Source organism: Pantherophis guttatus, chromosome 1 (genome assembly GCF_059756535.1).
Source record: "Pantherophis guttatus breed Tessera chromosome 1, ASM5975653v1, whole genome shotgun sequence".
Classification (NCBI taxonomy): Eukaryota; Metazoa; Chordata; class Lepidosauria; order Squamata; family Colubridae; genus Pantherophis; species Pantherophis guttatus.
In genome coordinates this window covers 118329858-118351589 of record NC_142063.1, presented here as the reverse complement: position 1 = coordinate 118351589, position 21732 = coordinate 118329858, and the positions used below count along the sequence as shown (strand labels likewise).

Here is a 21732-nt window from a genome sequence, read left to right as displayed (position 1 = left end):
GCAGTATCCTTCCCCTGCCACGCCCACAGAACCAGTAGTAAAAAAATTTGAATTTCACCACTGTTCTCCAGGAAGCTTAGACAGAGACATGTTTATTCTGTAAGATGAAGAAAGAAATAGCTTCAGTGGTCCTTAACGTATTTACTTGCATATTTTGCCAGTGCATCACCATTCTTCCATATCTCCCTCCTAGATGCAGCTCTTAGTCCCCCTAGGTGGCAGCTCTGAGGCCTGAAATCATGGCCATGGAGTTCCTTAAGATATGCCACTCCTAGTGGCAACTACACTCCTTGCAGGATTTGATGGCTGTCATCCTTCGACACAATTCCCAAGGTGGACACATTAACCTTAATCCTTTTCCATAAATCAGCCTCCATCCCCAATTGAGTGCAACCTTTCTGCTTGATCCTGAGACCTGCTGCTGGAAGGAATATGTTTGCTCCCAGCTCTCATTTCATACTTTCTGACACGTCTACTTTCCCCAGCCCCTTTGGGGAACAAAAATAGAATTACATAAGGGGGTTTACTTCCATCTCTCTTTTCCCAATATCCCTTCTTGCCTCTTGGGACTCTGACACACACCCACAAACTTTGAAAGATAGGAAAACAGCAAAAATAGTGACTTTCTGTCACTGGCCGTCTACCCAATGGTCAAAGATAATGTAATCTCATTTTAAATCAGAGCTAAGATAATGCTAATAGAATCCAAAAGCTATACCTTACTTTTGTATATGGGATGAGAATGGGGAAATTCACAGTGAAGGATGATTATATACATTTAGGTATATTCAGGATTAAATCCCCCCCTCCCCGTGCTGTGTTGAATGACACAAAATACTTTGAATTTATATAACAGTTCACAACATTTTACAATTATTACCCCATTTTGCAGGTAGGGTTTGTTGTGGCTTGGGAAAGGAAGGTGCTGAGACCTCTCCCCACTATAGAGTTCCTGCTCTCGGCTCCTCCTTGGACCAGAATAAACAATGCTGGCCTCAAATGCACTGTTCCCATTGCCAACCCCTGTCCTGCCTCTTTCTCATTCATTGATGAACAGGGTGCTGAACAGGGGAGGCAGCAAGGCTGGAGGAAATAACCATCCGCCCTGCTTATCATGGACTGTACGTGCGTACTCAGGTAGCCCTTTGAACAGTGCAGAACCGGTGCAACAGAGGCAGGAAAGTCCATGCTGATGTAGTTTTAGAGCAAGTTGTTTATCATGGATATCAGTATGGACAATCCTAAAGGTGCTTTTCCAAGAGGCAACTGGACTTTCTGGTTTTTCTTTGAAGACGTTTTGCTTCTTATCCGAGAAGCTTCTTCAGCTCTGACTGGATGGTGGGGAATGGAAGGAGACAGCAAAGTCCACATTTTGGACAGAGAGGACCGCTGGTTTTAAAGAGGGGCCAAAGAGGCCACCTGTGTCAAAATTGAATAGCCCTCTCTCAACAGATGGGGAGGGATACGACATCATCTATCTCCAGTCTACAACACAGTCCTTTCAATAGTTCCAAGAAGGCTCCACATCCATTTGCACCACTCAGTTTTTCCCCGAACGCCATCACATGCTAAACAAATAATACCTTCAACACTGTTAAACTATTCACATTAGGCTGCATTACTATTGCTATTGGTCTTCTCATCTTTCCTGTCGCCCATCTCCTCCTACTTGTGACTGCATGACTGTAACTTTGTTGCTTGTATCCTTGCTATTTATATTGATATTGATTGTTTCCTAGTATGATTTGATTGCTTATTGTACCGTATGACTGTCACTGGGTGTTGTGCCCTGTGATTCTTGACGAGTGTATCTTGTCTTTCTATGTACACTGAGACCATATGCACCAAAGGCAAATTCCTTGTGTCTCCAATCACACTTGGTCAATAAAGAATTCTATTCTATTCTATTCTATTCTATTCTATTCTATTCTATTCTATTCTATTCTATTCTATTCTATTCTATTCTATTCTATTCTATTCTATTCTATTCTATTCTATTCTATTCTATTCTCAGATGACACAGATAAACCCCCAGGTGACCTCAACGCTAAAAGAATGCAAATGACTAGCTTTCTGCATGGAGTATAAATCCTCCCATTCCCCACCATCCAGTCAGAGCTGAAGAGGCTTCTTGGCTGAGAAGCGAAACGTCTTCAAAGAAAAACCAGAAAGTCCAGTTGCCTCTTGGAAAAGCACCTTTGGGACAACCGTGACCTGGATGACTTGAGAATCTCCATAGACAGTATGGACAATATTTCCTAATAACAGAATAGCATCTATAAAAGGAGCAGGTTTAGCCAAGGGGCTACATAGAAACTCATCGTGTAAAGAAAACAAAGATGATAAGAATCTGAAGGGGCACGTAAGAGAAAGTTGGTTAAAAATTGGGTTTTCCTAAAAGCAAGGATAAATCCAGTTATTTCACCTCTAGCACCACCATCAAATGTTTTCTAGTTCTAAGATAATTATAGTCAGAAAAATTGGATTATATAATCCGGTATAATACATCTCGATATAAGACATAGATTAACCACAAAATTGCTCAGTGAAGGAAGAAATCTGCCATGGTTAATGTATTGGCAAATAACTGGAAAAATACAAAACAATTTTAAAGAAGGAGCATGAGGAAGATGACAGAATGTAAAATACTTCTACAAAATCAAGATAATGTATTAGGATGTATCTACAAATTGCTATTTAAATATGATACAGAGACAGAACAAATTTAAAAAACTGTATTATAAAACAGATGCAAAATTTAAAAGAAGCCATAACAGTGGATCAAAGGGAACACTTACAGAGTGACATTTGAAGGCCACCTTCATTCATGGGCTGGAGAACTACCTGATTAGCATCATAGTCTCTGCATGTCTTTGCTTCCCTAACTCTTAACACAAGACCTTTACAAACATTTCTTGGACGTCTGAGCTAGAAACATAATTACTGCTACCTACCAAACAGTAACCTATGGTGCAAATTGCATATAGAAATATAAGAGAAAATAAGGAACCATTAACCAGTCTTCCGGTAATACTCTTCAGTACAAATCACTCTACCCATGCTCATTCTGTCATCATAATATTTATAATTCAACCACTGAATGGGGGGATAATATAAATATTAATCAAACAAGGAATCCTTAAAATACAGCTTAAGAAAACGAAATGATAAAAGAGCAATCTGTTTAAAAGAGACAACTGTTAAAGTCCATAAAAGGTAACAAAATTCCAAGAAATCAGGTCAGAATCTCCTTTCATGTACATAAAATGCTTTATTTATAATTAAACAACTTCTTTTTCTTCTTCTTTTCTAGGTTAGACTGGGGGGTTTGCCTCAACATTTAAATGTTGTTAAATCATTGAAAATATCCAGAATGAGTTGCTGAGGTATTCATAGTGGCATTCAGCAACACCAGAGGAATCTATGACTCTAAAGCTTAACTAGCACATAAATCATAGTAGGAACTGCAACTCACGAATTAATTACCATATATCAATAATATTGCCTTGTTTAGTTGCATCTCTTTGCTTTTGCAGCATTGAGTTATGAAAAGCACTAAGAGCATGATTGCTGATAACTATATAAGGATGCATTTTATTATAGAAGCAAATAATAAACTTCCATCAACTTGCTCATGTTTTACCAGTATCATAGCTTGCATTTTTTTTCCTGAAAGATTTAGTTGTGAAAGCTCTGTTGAAAACAATGGCAATATGGATTAGCAGACCTGTGATTTTTTTTTTTTTTAAATTAGAAGACCTTATTTTTGGGAGGATAGAAGAAAATAGGATAAGGGAGAGGTGATAGTTTTAGCCAAAGGACAAAGCTTGAAGAAAAAAGAAAAGAGAAGGAAGAGGAAGGAAGGAAGGAAGGAAGGAAGGAAGGAAGGAAGGAAGGAAGGAAGGAAGGAAGGAAGGAAGGAAGGAAGGAAGGAAGGGTTTGAAGAAATATCCTTTTGGGCTCAGTTCCAAGTGGGGAAAAAGACACTGGAAACATGGAGCCTGTTTGGAAAGATGGTTTAATGATGAACAGTTCCTGAGCAGAAAAGGGCAGAGATGCTGAGAGTACCTTGGTTTTATGCCCTCTGTTGGGCTTTGAATTTTAGCTTGTATTCTGATTGGTTGTCAAACTCCCCTGGGGCTATGCAGGGGCAACTCTGTAATCTGTCCTGAGTCCCAAGCTTGGTTGAGCCTTGCTAGATGATGATGTAATCTTCCCAGATGCCATGTGGTGAGTTCTGTTGCTAGATGGGTAGAAGGCTAATCCTACTTTTGTTGGACCTGGGTTGAGGGCATTTGCCTATGAATACACCTAACTATCTATTTATCTCTTAAGTGTGGACTTCTGCTGTGGGCTATTGAGGATGGTGGGGGCTATTAAGAGTGAGTCTGTTTCTCTATTTCTCATCCAGGGAAATATAATATTCTGCCTTTTTAATATTTCCTAGAATATTTCATTTTCCTAGGAGAGGGTGAGTGCTAACTTCCTACAGAAGTAAGGAAGGAAAGGAAGGAAGGAAGAAAGGAAAAGAAAGAGAAAGAAAGAAAAGAGAAAAGAAAAGATCAAGGGTGAATGGAAGGGCCTTAGTGTTCATGATAGCAACTTGTCTTTGTCTCCATTCTTTCCTCCTCACATAAAATGTTGGGATGAGGCAATCCTCATTTGGAAATACCTTCCCTTTTACAGTAAGGAAGAAAGCACAGACTGCCCCAGGGGGATGAGCTTAATCTTAGCCTTTCTTTGGAGGTGCTCTAGTTGAACTAAAGGAGTCAGGATGTAAAGAGGCAATTAGCAAAATGTCATTGTCTTCTCGGCCACGATTTTAGATATGATGGAGAATGTAAAATATGCTACAGAGGCTGGGCTGATGCACTCTACCTCCACAGCTCTTCTTTGTGAAAATGGTAATATGGAAGATTAATCCAGGACCACATTAGCAAATCATACAAATTTGTTGCTAACAGATGGATTCTTTGCAGCTATATTGTAGTCTTTTCTAGGTTTTTGTTGGGCAGATGAGCGAGAAATGCCTCCCAAGTAAGCAATCCCTAACCCTTTTTGCTCCAATTGCCAGTTTTGGACATGATTTCTTGAATAATTATCTTCAGAAAATGAGAAACTGAACAACTCATTGTACATCACAAATATAGAGAAGTACAGAGAATTCTTCCACATAGCACTTAGCCTTATATACCACTTCATAGTGCGTTTACAGCCCTCTCTAGGCAGTTTACAGAGTCAGCATATTGCCCCCCAACAATCTGGGTTCTCATTTTATCTACCTTGGAAGGATGGAAGGCTGAGTCAACCTTGAGCTGGTGAGATTTGAACTGCCGAACTGCAGCTAGCAGTCAGCTGCAGTGCTGCACTCTAACCACTGCGCCACCTCGGCTCTGCACCATGGCACCACTACACATAGAAGTGTTTCTACTCCACATCCTCCCCAACAAATATTTTAGTAATAAAAAATAAAATATGGGAATACTATGTGTGTGGAAAGGCCAATGATCCAAGCTTTCATTGTACCAGTATGAATTCACTTAGTGGAAGATTTGATCTTGATGCTTATGAAGTGGGCCAGGCAATGTTTGGGAGCATCAAAGGCCCTTGTCTTTCTGCATAGGCCCAAGATACCTGTTGATATGGTGATATTATCAGAAGGAGAGGCCCTTTTTCAGTGATTCGGGGGCAGTTAGTTACGAGAAAGGGAACTCCTGTTCTGTAATGCAGGGGTCCCCACCCCCAGGTTGCAGTCCATTACCAGGCCTTGAACCATTTGGGACTGAGCTGCAGAAGTGGCAGGCGAGTGCACACACACATCCCCACTTGTGCAAGCAGCGGCCAAGCCCATATGCGCATGTTCCATTTGCACAAACAGCAAGTGTGTGTGCCCGCTGCTCCCGCAGAACCATCCCCTCTTCTCCCCACCCTATCAGTCCACAAAGGTTGGGGAACTCTGCTGTAATGAAACATAGGGATGATGACCTTGGGGAAATGGGGGAAGAAATGCTGCCTAGGAAGCAATCACACAAGAGAGGCAGGAGGCCAACAGCTTAAAATCAGAGAGAAAAAAAAAACTTAGGAAGGACCCACTCTAATTGATCAAACAGGTAAAAGTAGCGGCAGGAAGTTTGTACTCTCAGACTTGCAAGATTCTGCTAATGTAGCCTTACAATAAAGTAGAAGTAGATTCAGCTATTTTGACCATAAACCTCTGAAGTGTGATGAAGGATGAAGTGCTGGCAGGTGGAATAAACTGGTGGTTGAAGTCACAGTCTGCAAATTACCAACTCTTTATCTATATCTACATTGTTTTTCCTACATGGTCTTATCTGCTAGCTTCTTTTATTATAACTACTACACAACCATTAGCATATGCTATATTTACAAGCACAATCGGGACTGCTCAACCGAATTAAGGTATCAAGTGACCTTATTCTTATTTTGTTTCTTGAGTAACTTATTGATTCACACAACCTGATGAACCTAATCCGTTTGCCTTTAATTTGAAAGATTTTGGATTTTCCAAGTACCAGATTATGCTTTAATGCCATAAAAACTAGGGAGAAATATGGGATGAATTGGAATGGAATTTTGAATTTGGGAAAAGAATAAAGGAATATATATTGTTATTCAGATCAAGATGGGTCATTACCCAAAAAGGAAGTTACAGCCACCACTGAAGAGAGGCATTGTATGGAAACTTGTGAAATCTAAACTCTGCAGTAACGTCTCAACATGCATGTTCATATTATTGGATTTTGTATACATAAAGTTAAGCGTTACAAAAGTCGGCGGCGGCAAAAACAGAAAAGTTCTGAAAATTGAAAAAAAAATTGGGAGGATTTGAACTCGGTGCTCTGGATAAGAAGGTAGGGAATCAGTCTGAATATCTCCAGTTGTGGGGTGGGTAGTAGGATGTATGGGGGTAAGGGGGTTGGTTGAGACCTTGTGGTCTGAAGTGGTAGACGTCATTTTGTTTAAAGTGTGGTCATATAAATTGTGGGCCATTTTGTGGACCGCATGGTGGAGTGTGGGGGCGGCCATTTTTGAAGCCATGTTTTCGGGGAAGATGGAAGCCATATTGGAAGCAATAAAGTCAATAGGTGGGGAGGGAGGATTTTTAATATAATGGGTGTTTAAAAAGTCAGTCTGGGAATCTATGGGTTGAAGCAAAAAATTGTCGCTTATCAGGTCTGGTGAGGTTGAAAGGGTGTTTAACAGTTCAAGAGTTCTTTGAGGAGTCCAGCCTGCATTTAGTAGGCCTGTCGCATATAAAGCTTGATATAAATGCTGTTTTGGAGAAGCTTGAGAAAATAAAAGTTGGTCTGAAGTTATAGGGTTGGAACAGACAAGGGATTCAAAAGGTTGAAGTCCTTAATGATAGTCATGAGGTGGAGTAGAATTGAGGTCGAAGCAAGGTTGTTGTAAGCGTGGTTCTGTTCTTTCGGTGTTCGGGTGAAGAGGAGAAAAAAAAATTGGGTCCTTTCGTAAAGAGGTTTGTACTTGCTGCGTGGCTTTAATAGAAAGTTTTTTTAGTCTTTTGGATAATGATTGGTGCTGTTTTGTTAAGGATACGGTTAATGCATCAATCTCTTGTAAAGATAGTTCGTTCAGTTTCAAGGATTCCATGTTAGGAAAAATCGTTCTTTGATTTTAAAATTTACAAAAAATTCATAGACCTGAGCAATAATTTTTCATCGTCTGCTACCATTTGTCAGATATATATTGATGGTCGTGCTCATTTGGTTCTATGAAGAAGGTATTTGGTCAATACAGCTTCAGGTTCAAAAGGTTGTTTTTATTATTTACAAATATATACAAGCATACGATAATGAACAGGTGTCCTGTTACATTTTTACCCTAACTGTATGACTCAAATGTTGAGAGGAGAGAGAAGTTCACGTGTTGTCTCGCTGAGCGATAGATGAGAGAGAGAGAGAAAAAAAGGGGAAGATGTCCAAGTGGTTTCTAGGTAAGAATCCAATAAGAAATTCATTGGCTGATATAGTCACATGTGATGTCTGTAAAGACTTAACCCCTTCTAGTCTCTGGTGCATCATATGCAGGCAATATCTGACATCCATCATAGCCAACATCCTGACTTTTTAAATCACACCCTGTGGATAATTCTGGAGATATATGTGGATATGTTGCATTTTTTAGAGCCTTGAAAACTCCACACTTTGATGGTAGCACTCCAAATTATTAACTGTGGCAAACTGCTAGTATGACAATGTTTGAGTATGGTTTGAATACGATAGATTGTTCAGATTATCTTTTCTGAAAAAGAATATTGTAAAACTAGAAAAGATTCAGAAAAGTGCACTGACCAAATGATTAAGGTACCAGCGCAATTCCCATTTACAAAATTGGGAGCTTTTATTTTTCTCTTACATTAAGGAAATCCGGTGAAAGGTAAAGTAACTCTTAACCAGATGCACTTACCTCAAATTCAGATAACCAGTTGTCTGGGATGTGGCATCAGCAGATTTCCTGCATCGATACAGACTAAATTGTAAGACTTCTGTGTTCCCTTCCTATTCTGTTCCATAACATGGAGCCACATCTACAAAATCAGTGCAGTGAAAGTCAGTGAAGAAAACTTTTTTTAGATGACTAGAATCCATAAGTGGTTCCATCAACTGGAGGGAAGATTCAAGGACAGTTAAAAGGATGTGCTCTTTTATCCATGTCACAGACAGATGACAGGATTCACTGCCTTGAGGTGAAGTGAGTAGCTGCCAGTTTTGCTGGCCTTAAACAAAGAACTAGGGCCCTTTGTGGAAGACAGGGAGACCATCAATTCTGGCTACAGACCAATTCATTGACCGCTATTGGTTAATTTCTAGGATCCGTAGAACCAGAAAATACAGCTGGAAGAGGCCCTTTTTTATTCATATCCTGTGAGTAGGTATAAGTGGGAAACAAGGAGCAGCATGAAGTTGGGAGGCAGAGAGAGGAATGGTGGGATTACACAAATGCCTGAACCTCAACAAGCCGAGCAGCTGTCAGGGCCGAAGAAATGGTATCCTGAGTAATCCTACAAGCCAAGAGCAGAAAGAGTTAACATTGCTCCTTCCTCCTGGCTCCGAATAGCCTCTGACAGCTCAGGGCAGCAGAGCTATTTAGGTCTTGTGGCTACTACCTGGGAGAATGCAAAGAGGAGGAGAATCAGGAACTTCTGACTGCTAGTTGTCAGGCCCCATTCTGGATGCATGGATAAACAGGGTGATCCACCTCACCCTGCAGTGATCTTGCTGGGTAATTGTCAGTGATTCAGCTTCTCTGAAATTGAAATCCGTTTAAAATGACATTGAACAAAGGAGGCCTGGGGGTGGGCGGGCTTTTCTTCTTCGGCTTGCTGGAAAAAGCTGTTTCAAACTGTGGTTTGAAAAGTAACAGAAGTGGCTCCAGGACAGGATAGGCACTAGCTGTCATCACTTTGTAGTTAGGAAATGGCTGCGGAGCCCCCGTGCTCCATTCTTTAGACTTGAGCTATATGTAGCTTCACTGGGAGTCTGCTTTTCTGGGAAAACTTTATTCAGTGTCTTTTATAAATACTTCTCAGATTGGCTTCACTTCAGGGTGGGAGAGCTTGTTGGCCTGGGATATCTTTGTATCTGTGCACACTCTGCATGGATTGTAGGAGGTTTATTTCTTTGGTTTTGGAGGACTATAAATGCCCCCTAATACATCTCCTGCTCTCTTCTGCCTTGTACAGCAATCTCTGTCCCACCCACTTTCCAAAGATAGTTTTCTATATCCCATCCTTGCTTCTCCTTCATATCTCTTAACCATCATCATCCTCTCTGGAGCTCTGAGTCAATTTCTAGGCCTACTCCTGGGAAAGGACCAGCTGCAGTTGCCAAGCAGTACCAAAAAAGTGTCTGAGTCCGGTGATTATTTTCTGGCTGCTGCCATCTATCTCCCTCCTCCTTTACTCAACAGAGGAATCCACAGCTGTTCCAAACTAGGAGAGGAGAAGGAGGGGGCTGTTGGATGATGATGTCAAGATTCAGGGATACAAATAGGCAGAGCTCCGGCTGTCGTCCCAACTCTGTCTTCTCACCCAGAGCAGCTGCTGCCTTCCTGCCTGTCCCACCGAGCTGCCACCATGAGCTTCTCCACCCAGAGGGTCTCCTCGTACCGCCGTACTTTCGGCGGGACAGCTGCCCCTTCCTTCTCATCCCCTTCTTTTCCAAGGGCTTCCTTCGGCACCAAGGGCTCTTCTGCCAGCTCCATCTCCTCTCGGGTATACCAAGTATCCCGTAGTGCTGCCGTGCCCACCCTTTCTAGCTTCCGTGGAAGCTACTCGGCCCCGCTGCGTTCGGCCTATCAAGGTGCCGGCGAGGTCCTCGACTTCTCCCTAGCTGATGCCATGAACCAGGAATTCCTGCAAACCCGTACGAATGAGAAAGTGGAGCTGCAGGAGCTCAATGACCGCTTCGCCAATTACATTGAGAAGGTCCGTTTCCTGGAGCAGCAGAATGCCATCATGGTGGCTGAAGTCAATCGACTCAAGGGCAAGGAGCCCACACGCATCGCCGAGATGTATGAGGAAGAGCTGAGGGAACTGAGGCGCCAGGTGGAGGTGCTGACCAACCAGCGAGCGCGGGTGGATGTGGAGAGGGACAATCTGATAGATGATCTCCAGAAGCTGAAGCAGAGGTGAGACTGAGGCCCATGACTTGCTAACTTGTTATTTTTTTTCCTCTAAGCTCATCCCTATTTATGTTGATCTGTAAATTTGAAGTTTCTTCCTAGTCATGAACAGGTACAACTCTTCCTTGACCAGAGATGGAGGAAAGAGGAAAGGGTAATGCAAATCACAGCCAGAGAGAGTGGTCTGCCAGCCCTGACCTTCGAAACAGCAATGGAAAAACTCTCTTATCAAATGTCATATTTGCCAGGCCCTGGGTAAATGGCACTGAGCAACTTTCACCTTGAAGTTGCAAACTTCTTGTGCTCTAACCTGAAATTGCCACCACAAATAGTAAGAGATATTTTATCTTACTGGGCCCAACAAAATCTATTCTTTGAATAAGGCTCAGAATGTGTCCAGTGACGTTCCTCTCCTTATAAACCTTTCCATCTTTAGAAACTTAAGAAAGCTTTTGAGGGTTAAAATGACCATCCTGAAGAGAAAGGCTAGTATCTGAAAACCTAGCACAGGATTTAAGTCTGCTGAGAAAATATTTGTGAGGTTTATTTTGGCATAGGGATGCGTGCTGGTTCAGAAATCAGTAGTAAGGCCACCAATCTCTGCCTTTTTAGAAAAATTGGATTAAAAGACTAAATTATACTTGTCAAACATCTTGTTTGGATTTGGACCTTATAGAAAATTACACATATAATTTTATTTATGCAGGGAGTGGATGACTTCCTTATCAAGCACTGGGGTTCGGTTCTAATGGGGGGAGGGGTATCTTTAGTTTAATTCCATACCAGTTAGGTTTGCTTTTTCCTTTTCAGTTGCACAGGGGATGGGGTGGGGTGGGGTGGGGGGTGTAATACTCTAAACAATTGTTTGCAAGTTCTTGTCAGATTAACTCTTGACTTCTTATGGTAGGGTGAGGATGACTTATGGTTGCCTCTTTCCATGAGGTAGCTCTGATTTTTTCCTCCCCGCATGATGTAAATTGTCTATTTATGTCCCAACTAAGTCCTTGACTAGTTCAGGATATATGTGCCACAAGCATATGAAGATCATCTATTTCTAGGAGTTTTTAAAGAGTTGAAATAAAGAAAAATGATATCCTGAAGATTAGAAAGAGGATGGATTTAAAACTTTTAAGTTAATTAGTTCCATGTGAGAGCCAGGAACCAATTTCCTTCTGGGGTTGCACATTAAATATATTAGCGGTTTAGTAATAAAATCCCTCTTCTACAGTGCCTCCGTCGTACATTTTAAAAATGTACATTAAAGAGCTGATGCAGGTGTAGGTGTCAAGATATTATCCAGCACATCTTCCAAGTCTATTAATCTTTGTTCCAGAACTTCTCTTCTAGTCATGAGGGGGGAAAAAAAACTAGTTTCAGTTTATTAGGAAAAGTGATTCCCAATAAGTCATCCAATGATGGTCTTCACTGTATGTCAGCAAATTCTTCATAGCCTCCTACAGTTTGTAATTACAGCTTTTGCAGCCCTAATGATCATCACTTGGCTTGACTTACGTAATAGCTGGGTTCATAAATCATGCTAAGTCACGGTTTCCTTTCTCGGGAGGGTTCAGTAGTTGGGTTCACAGGATGTGCCCTGGCATACCTTGTAGTAGCAATGGAACAGGTTAATGCTAAAACAGGGGAGAGATGAAAATAATTGAACAATTTGGAGGAAAAAAATGGGCTATTCATTAGGAGGGCTTCTGGAAGGATAATCTCTAGGCTCTTACTCTGTGACCAATCCTCTTGGAGGCTTCCTTTTTTCCTCCAGATTTAACTCCCTTGTGATTGACAGAGCACAAATGGACTCTGCCAGAAGGAGGCAACAGCCAAATAAGAAAGCAGGAAGTGCATATAGCTAAGAGAGGAAAAATTCAGGCAAAGAAATCCAGGGGCCAAAGTCTTTCAATCAGATATTTATTTTATTCATTAATTAAATTTGTAAGCCACCTATTTCATTAGCCAATGTGATTCTGAGTAGCTCCGAGTACACTAAAAACACAAATATATCATTCGAATGGTCTCCTGGAACTGTGAGCAGATCTCTGCACTGAATTGGGGAAATCATCATTTTAGTTGTTGGTTCTTTATAGCATATGCGAACTGTGATCTTTGGCTTCAGTGTTTAGCACTATGGAGAAGCAAAAAAAGAACTTCCTATCTAGTTTGGATTGTACCAAATTGAAAGTCCCAGACTTATAGCAATGTAGCAGATGGTATCACTTGTCCTTTTCTTGTGCTCTTTCCCACCAAACCACATAAAAAGAAATGGAAGTGGCTACCAAACAGCCTCTCCTAATTTGGGGTCCTTAAGATCTGGGGAACCATATCTCCCAGCATCCACGCCAACATCAGGAGGCATGGGGTAGGGTCAAGCTGATGAAAAAGTTCCTATACAGAAGACTGCCTCTGCAGCTTTATCACCAGATGTCAACAGCCTGAACTAACAACTGTTGTAATTGTAGGCTCCTATCTAGTTTAAGATGTCAGGAACTTGGACAATTTAGAACTGAAGGTTTGTGGGTGCTGTGTTTATAAACGCAAAAATACATAAATATGGACACAATAGTTGAGAATATGGAAACTAGAACTCTAGGGCCATGATTCACTAACTTCAGGGTCTAAATCCCGAAGCTGAGCCTTTCCCAACGTCAAACTCCACAGAAATATTAGATTACCGTTTCAATTTCTTCAGCCACTACAAACAATGACCATCCCAGCTGATTGTGATAAAACCTTACAATACCAAATTCTGAATATCCTCTATGGGGGGGGGGGAGAATGGACTTGTGTGATGCTACACTAATCCCGTGTCAAAATACCTGGAAGACAGATCCTGAATTTCAGCATCTTGGTAGCTTTCCGCCTGTCTCCCAACGCCTTATATATCTTTCATATTGGGTCATCTCCAGAATCCCAGACAGGAGGACATCCCAAAAGTTTTCATGCTGCTTCTTTGCAAGCCTCTGGCTCCTGCTCTAGCTTTTCTCATTAGAGCAAAGCTGTGCTACCCTAAAAGGGAAGGGGGAGTAAGCATTATCCATCAGTGAGCTCATGCCTTTGTGCTTAAGGCTTTGACTAAAACAGGCAATGAGAGGCTATGTTCTTGCTCCATTCCCAGCCTGGCCAGCAGCCAGATCCCACCCCTTCCCCTTGGAATGCAGGAAAATTGCCTGTTCCTGATGTATATCTTACTAAAGTGGCTTGGGAGCGTGTCAGAGGTTTAGGGTGAAGCACTGGCCTTGACTTCTAAAGCATGAGAAAGGCAATGCTGTTTATAGACCATTGAGAGATTTTCCAGTCTGCCCAATGCTCATTTTTCTGCCCTTTTTCAAAGGTTGCAAGAGGAGATTCATCTTAAAGAAGAAGCAGAAAACAACCTAGCTGCTTTCAGAGCTGTAAGTCCAAACGTTTCCTCCAGTGTGTCTGGGAAAATGAGGAAAAGATTTGTGAAATAGCACAAAGGGAATATCACTTGGCATATTTAAAAGTTCATGCTTAGCTTTCTTTTGCCCCTTCCGAGAAGACATACTGTGTCTTTCCCCTCCACCTATTAGCACTTCCTCAGATCTTTTCCAAAGTGGTAGACAATTGGCATTTGGATTTAAAAATATAAGGGATTATTAGGATTATAGTTAAGACAAGATTTCTGGAGAACATCAAGTTGCCAGCCTTCTATAGCCCCTTTTGAATAATTGCAACGCCCCCTACTCTGTTGTCTATAACGTTGTGCAACCTAGGTGCATATGAACTTTTTTCGTGTCGCTAGAATATTTAGAATATTCTAAATGATATGATGTTTTGAATCATTCATAATAGGATCTATATGCCACAGAGTTGCCACAGGGAGTTTAAGTGCTCCTTCAGGGATTCATATAATGGAGCAGCATTTACCCTGCATTTCAAGGAATTTGGAATTGAGATTCAGGCAACTGCTCTGCCATTGTCATGGTTGCCAGAATCTGGAGTGATGTTAGAAAATGTTAGTAGCCCTTTTGTTCAAGGATCATTTGAATTGGTTCAGTTGGGGTCCTTCCCACTCATTTCCTGGGCTTCCAGAACTTCCAGTATTGTTTTCATTGGCCAGATTCCCAGATGTTGTCAGTCAAAAATCAGAGGTGGGGGGGAGGAGGCTCAACCTCTTGGGCCTTTTCAGGAGCACACAGTTAAATGGCAGTTAAACTCATTTCCCTATTCAGTGAAGTTGTGCTCTTTTAATGAGGACCAACCTCCTGAGTCTATTATTACTGCTGAGGTCATGCTCCTTCTTTCTCTGCCGTTACAGGATGTTGATGCAGCCACTCTGGCCCGTCTTGACTTGGAGAGGCGTATCGAATCATTGCAGGAAGAAATCGCTTTCCTCAAAAAAGTGCATGAAGAAGTAAGCAGCTGTCTTGTACTTGTGACTTAGTACTTCTCAAAATGATGGCTTCGAGAATGGAAGGAGGGGTGGAGCTGTTGAAGGGGGTGGAGAGGATCAAGCCCAGAATTTAAGCCATAATAGCAGCTTTAATTGAAAAAAAAAAAGATGATATCAAGTATCAAAGGTTTCACGTCATCAGGCCAGCCTTCTCCTGCTAGTTTGCATCACGCTTTGGTAGGATGGCACAAAGTTTCCTAACATGTTGGGCAAACCTTACCAACACGTGATGTAAACCAAGCTAGTGTTATTCATTTTGGGTTCTGTAAGAGATGGTGCTTATAGAGCGGGAGCTGATGTGATGGACTAAAGTGAAGCAGCAGTTTCCCAGGAAGGAGGGAGCACATTTCAAAAAAGGTGGTGATAAGGAGACAAAAAGCAGCCCAGTCCAGAGCTGGATAAGAGACAGAGAAAGAGAGTCAGGCTAGTCACTCCCTAGAATCTCCCAGGGTGTATCAATTAAGGCGAAAGTAGTAAGGTTTTAGTCTGTCAAGATTCTGTCTATTGTGTGTAAGCAAATAAAGAAGTGAACTCTGGCTGAATGTCCTTCTTGGGTTTAGCTTGATAGGTTCAGTGTGTTGTATGAACTCAGGGAACTGGCTTAATTTAGTAACCCAATGATTTAATCCACCATAGATTAGTGTGTCCTGTGAAATAGTTTATAACTTCCTGAAAGATCAGGTTGGGCAAGGTTTTGTCACAACTGAAAGCCTTCTTTTGCAATTTGATGGTTCCCGATATTTTTGAGTACAAGGACTTTTGTGCCTAACCAGTATGGATTAGGGAAGGTGGCTAGTAAGCCTCTCCCTACTGTATTGGCTTGATGGTACACTCTTTGTGATTTCTCCAGGAAATTAGAGAATTGCAATCCCAGCTACAAGAGCAACAAATCCAGGTGGAGATGGATGTGTCAAAGCCAGATCTGACCGCAGCACTGCGTGACATCCGTGCCCAGTATGAGAATATTGCTGCAAAGAACATATCAGAAGCAGAGGAATGGTACAAGTCTAAGGTAGGGAGAAAGAGCAGCGGCACTTGGCTAAAATACTGGGGATGACTGGAGTTAAGTTTTCACTCATGGGATTCACTCGTATTAATCCACATTTGTGTTTTCATCTGCTCCTCCTCCCTCTACGTACAGGTGTCTGACTTGACTCAGGCAGCAAATAAAAACAATGATGCCATTCGCCAAGCCAAGCAGGAGATGATGGAGTACCGACATCAAATCCAGTCATTCACCTGTGAGATTGATGCGCTCAAGGGCACGGTGAGTGAGCTGCCATGCCAGATTAATCATGGAGTCAGATTCAGAATACTGGACTTTGCATTTCCCTGTGCTCATTGATACAAATGCAAGGGAAGCATGGAGAAAGCAAACTGCCCAGGGTTTTGCACAGCTGTCAGATGGAAAGGTCATTCATAATCTCTGAGGGAAACTGACAGAAGTTCTGTTTAATGTAGAGAAAGTTCCATGGCCAGCTGAAAATCCTCATGTAGGCTGCCTGGTAAAATCTCAGCCTATGGTCTCAACCAACAATCTCTTATGTCCCTTGAATGGACAGGAGGGGTGTGTGTCTTTTTTATATTCAACAAAAAAGGGGGGGAAGGCTAGAAATCTCCTCCCTTCTTTCTCCTCACTTGCTTTCCTCCTTTTGACTTCCAGAATGACTCTCTGATGAGGCAGATGAGAGAAATGGAGGAGCGCTATGCTGGTGAGGCCGGCAATTACCAGGACACAATCCAGAGGCTTGAAGAGGAGATCAGGCATTTGAAGGATGAGATGGCACGGCACCTGCGCGAGTACCAGGACCTGCTCAATGTCAAGATGGCTCTTGACGTTGAGATTGCCACTTACCGCAAGCTGCTGGAGGGTGAAGAGAGCAGGTGAGCATTATCCGCAAGACTATGTGTCTTGTAAAGGTAACTGCTTAAGTCCATTAAAGTTGACAGATGGTTTGTGGGGGGGTTGTACCGATGGAATAATAGCAGGTTTTTACACTGATTGTGAAGCCTTAGCCTATTACTGCCACACAATATTCTACTGCAATTCTGGAATGAGTTCAGACACCTCACGAGGCCAAAAAGTGGCTTTCTTGGTTTGGTTTATTGTGAGAATTCAATCTTTGCTGTGGCTTTGGGTGTTGAACCTAGCCTGTTTATGTGAGAAACACCTAGAAAAAGAGACGTGGCTTATCACAGAATCTGAACTCTGCCTTTGTGCTTGGTGACAGCAAAAGAATAACAAAGAAAGAAATACATCCTTCTGTTGTGACAGTTAGGAAAGAAATAGACCAGTGAATCTCTTGCAGTTATTTTTTTTTCCTTTTGGCTGAGCAGTGTGGACTAGTGGGACTTACATTTTGCGATAATGCTGAATTTGCATGAAGATGCAATTTTAGAATTACAACAAGAAAACTAGAGACAACACTTCAGTATGCAAGCCAGAAGAATACAATTAGTTCAAATTTAAGTGGTTTTTTTTTTTAAAAAAAAGGACCATAAAGGATAATAATGGTTCTTGGGGAGGGGGGGGGGCTGCTATAAAACAGGAAATCTGAAAGCAGAAAAGAAAAGACAAGGTTATTTTAACCTTCCTTTCTCTTCCCTCCCTCCCCCCCCCTTTTTTTTTTTTTTTTTACAGAATTTCACTGCCCATTCAAACTTTTTCTGCCATTAACTTCCGAGGTAAGTGACCTGGATCTGGTCTACGTAGTTAAAGGGATCTATGGGCATGCAAATCACGTGGGATATTTTGTAATGCTAACGATGGAGCAGAAACAGAGGAAAGCCCGTTCCCAAGGTTCACTAGAGAACGGTGATTCAAATGAGGATGGAATTACGTGTTTCATGCCTATCCATAATCTGTTCTGCTTATTCCTGAATAAAATGTTTTTGGAAAGAAAATGTGGTTTTAAAGGATGACATTTAGAGGAAAGGGAGAAAGAGATTGCTTTTCAATTAAAGACGGTGCCCTTCCCTCTATGTATTTATATTATTTATCAAAATTAGAAACTGCCCATCTCACTCACAGAGCCACTTTCTGAGACCAGAACCTTCCCTCCCTCCCTCCCACCTCTCTGCCTTGCCGACTTTCCCTCTTGCCCTGGAGTTCCTGAAATGGACCTGCAATGACAAATATATCTGAAACCCCACAACTGCAAGAAGGAAGGCCAGGTTCAGAACAAACACTCAGTCAAAGGAAGGATTATATATCACAGTCTACCTTCCATTCCAAACCAGTCTCACCTAAAGTTGTTTTTCTCTACAGTTAGTTCTTCAGGGGGTGAGTGTAGGAATTGGTACCAGGCAGTGGTGAAATCCAAATTTTTTTACTACCAGTTCTGTGGGCGTGGCTTGGTGGGCGTGGCATGGCATGGCTTGGTGGGCATGGATTGGTGGGCATGGCAGGGGAAGGATACTGAAAAATCTCCATTCCCACTCCACTCCAGGGGAAGGATATTGCAAAATCTCCATTCCTACTCCACTCTGGAGCCAGCCAGAGATGGTATATGCCCGTTCTCCAAACTAATCAAAATTTCCACTACCGGTTCTCCGAACTGCTCAAAATTTCTGCTACCAGTTCTCCAGAACCTGTCAGAACCTGCTGGTACCAGGCATAATATGTAGTTCTATCCAGAAATGTGTCAGCACTTCAAGCTGCTTTTACTCTAGTGCTGACATAAGAAGGAGAAGCGGAGGCGTCTGGAAAGGGACGTTTGACTTTTCACCTACTTATTTTCCCTGGAGATAATATCCCCTAGGAGATGGGATGGGAGGGGGAAATTCCTTTGAGCTGGAGCAGTAGATTAGGGATAGAGTGACTTGGAAGATGGCCAATGAGTGCAGAGGAGTGGGGAAAGGAAAGGGAGGGTTTTAGTCAGGAAGTCAGTGTTGGCTGCGATGGAGTCAGAGTTAGAATGTCGTGCTTAATAAATGGGAGTTTTTCATCAAAGACTTTGTTTGAAATGCAATTTATCTGAGACGACCTCGAAACCTGACAAAATGTTTAAATGAGCTGAATGAGTCCATCTCTCAAGTTTCTTTCTAACGTGTGTTGGGTGAGACACCATAAACAGAGTCTACTGTATTAAGAAATGCAGCACAATGAATATTATAAACATACACACCACTAACAAAACCAAACAGGATAGCTACTACTTTCTCAGCATTGCATCAAAACAAGAATAAGCTCTTTCTCTTGTGTCCCAAAAGAATCTTATAAAGGCTATAAAAGATAATGGCAACCAAGCCTACGGTAAATATTATAGCTGCGGTAATTCTAGTTCTGAATTCAAGCTCTGTTTTGATGCTGTGATGCCAAATCTAGTAGAACTGAAGAACATCTTGGAAGATCGCTTTACTTTGTCATAAATGCTCGTTGTGTTACATAGACTGTTCAGTTAGATTGGCAAGAGCTGGTGTGGGGTGCATGTGTATCAGGGACATGGGGTGAACATGATACCTATCTCCTCTTAAGTCTTGGTGAGCAAGTGATGGAGAACAGTGAGCCTGGAACATCCCTAGCCACAGAGCAAATTCTCCCAATGCTGTTTTCTCCCATGAAATGCATGCCATTGTGCACCCATTATCAAGTGATGCTTCTTTCTGTCCTACAGAGACCAGCCCAGAGCAGAGGAGCTCTGAGGTCCATACCAAAAAAACAGTGACCATCAAAACCATCGAGACACGTGATGGGGAGGTAAGCTGACAGTGAGCACTGATGAAAACCAGAAGGGTTAGCAACACTGCTGCCCAATAGAAAAACCCCAGGAAAAAATCAATAAAGCTTGTCTGTCATGCCTCACTATTATGGAGCAGGGGGAACATTCTGAGAACAGCTCACCCTCTTGGTGTGAGACTTACTGAGAATAAGGAACGGGAGATGCATCTGAAGGAACATAGCCGGATGTAGTTGTCTTCCTTATTCTTCTGTCCCGACAAAGCAGAAATAGGGAAGCCAATGGCGGGAACAAGCAAAGGCCCCACCTGATCGGGAGAAGGCCTAGGAAGGTGGGACTTAGGGCTTTCCTTAACTGAAATCTCTGTCTTTCTCCAGGTGGTCAGCGAAGCCACGCAGCAACAGCATGAAATGCTGTAGGTCTTGTAACTCCCAGAGCGACGTGGCCCATCTCAACCCTCTCCTTCTCGTGTGCAAAAAATCAGGGGATGCCGGTTCCCACACCTTCTCCCTCACACCCCTTTTCTAAGAGCGTCACTGGAGAACCTCACCCGCTCAACTGAATGTACAAGAAGCCTTCTGTTCCCCAAAGCCTCTCTCCTTTGGCTCCTTTCCTTTCCTTTCCTTTCCTTTCCTTTCCTTTCCTTTCCTGTCCTGTCCTGTCCTGTCCTGTCCTGTCCTGTCCCGTCCCGTCCCTTCCCTTCCCTTCCCTTCCCTTCCCTTCCTTTCCTTTTCCTGCCCTTTGGCAGGAGGAGGGCAGAAAGAGAGGTGCAGCTCTGTGTGTGTGTGTGTGTGTGTGTGTGTGTGTGTGTGTATGTGCGGTACGTGCATGCATGTGCTAGAGGCAAGGCTTCCTGCCCCTGTACAGGGTCTGGCCGTTGCCTGAAAAGAAAACTCTCATCTGCCTTTACATGGTCACACGTGCCCTGAGCCACATATGTGTGTGCTCTGATAGTCATGTGTAGTTAACAACCCCAACCCGACTGTGGGTCCCTGCCCCTTCTGGGTCCTTCTGCTGCAGCAGTAATGAGAGCTACCTGCAGGCCATGCACAGACAGAGGAAAGGGGAGGACGTGTGAGCATAGCCCAGAGAATGAGGCTGAGTCACCTGCCCAGTCTTGCCTCCGGGACCAAAGCCACAGACTTGCCCCTACCCTCAGGGAGCAGGACTCCTTGCTTGTGGGTGGGTGATGCTTGTATCTCTAAGCCCAGTGCCCTGTCCCTTTTGCTATGCTACTGAAGCTCTGTTGGACAAGGTTTTTCCCCTTCCTGTCTTGGGGGTTTCCTACAAGTGTAGGCTAGGGTGCTAGGAAAATTAGGAGCAAGTGAGTGAGGCCTCTTAGAGTAGAAGGTTTGGGCCCAGAAGGGGACAAGCCCTCCCACATTCCTGCTGTGAAGTAAAGCTCCTAATTTGGGAGGTGGGATATAAAGGCCACCAAGAAGAGGAGCAACATGCCAGGGGCAACGCACCCACTAGTGCCAGCTTCTCTGCCTGGAGTATGATCCCTTGCCACATCCCAAATCTGTCCCACAGGGACTGCTGAAAGGCCTGCAAAAGATTGTGTAGAAGAGAAGGAACTGGCAGGTGATCAGGTGATGGAGAGGGAGAGAGCAAGCAAAGAACAGTTGGTAATTGTGAATGAATGGAGAGAGAGAGAGAGAGAGGACATGGAGAGAGAATGAATACTCCTAGCCCTGCACCCCCAACACATACTGGTCCTGCAAAGAGATCAATAAAACTATGCAGCACAAAACTGGTTGTGTATATGTTCTTCCTTTGCTGGCTCTGGCAGAGCAAATCTGACTCAATTTAATCACATACTGAGGAGAAGGAGAAAAGAAGAGAAGGAAAAGGAGGAAGGAGAAGGAAAAAGAGGAGAAGGAGAATCTGTGTTGCAGATTCTCTGCAAGAGGAGAAGGAGAATCTGGGTTGCAAGAGATGTCTATGTTTTGTATAGCAGAGGCATTT

The 21732-nt window shown here is 42.7% G+C and overlaps 1 protein-coding gene across 1 annotated transcript; it reads left to right on the top strand.

Annotated features, from left to right (window-relative positions):
• Positions 1-7090: 7090 nt before the first annotated feature.
• DES (desmin) lies at positions 7091-21517 on the top strand. The gene is made up of 9 exons (XM_034433788.3): positions 7091-10671; positions 14003-14063; positions 14951-15046; positions 15936-16097; positions 16227-16352; positions 16749-16969; positions 17727-17770; positions 19702-19784; positions 20142-21517. The coding sequence occupies exons 1-9, from the start codon at positions 10118-10120 to the stop codon at positions 20181-20183; spliced, it is 1389 nt and encodes a 462-aa protein (XP_034289679.2). The 5' UTR covers positions 7091-10117; the 3' UTR covers positions 20184-21517.
• The last annotated feature ends 215 nt before the right edge of the window (positions 21518-21732 follow it).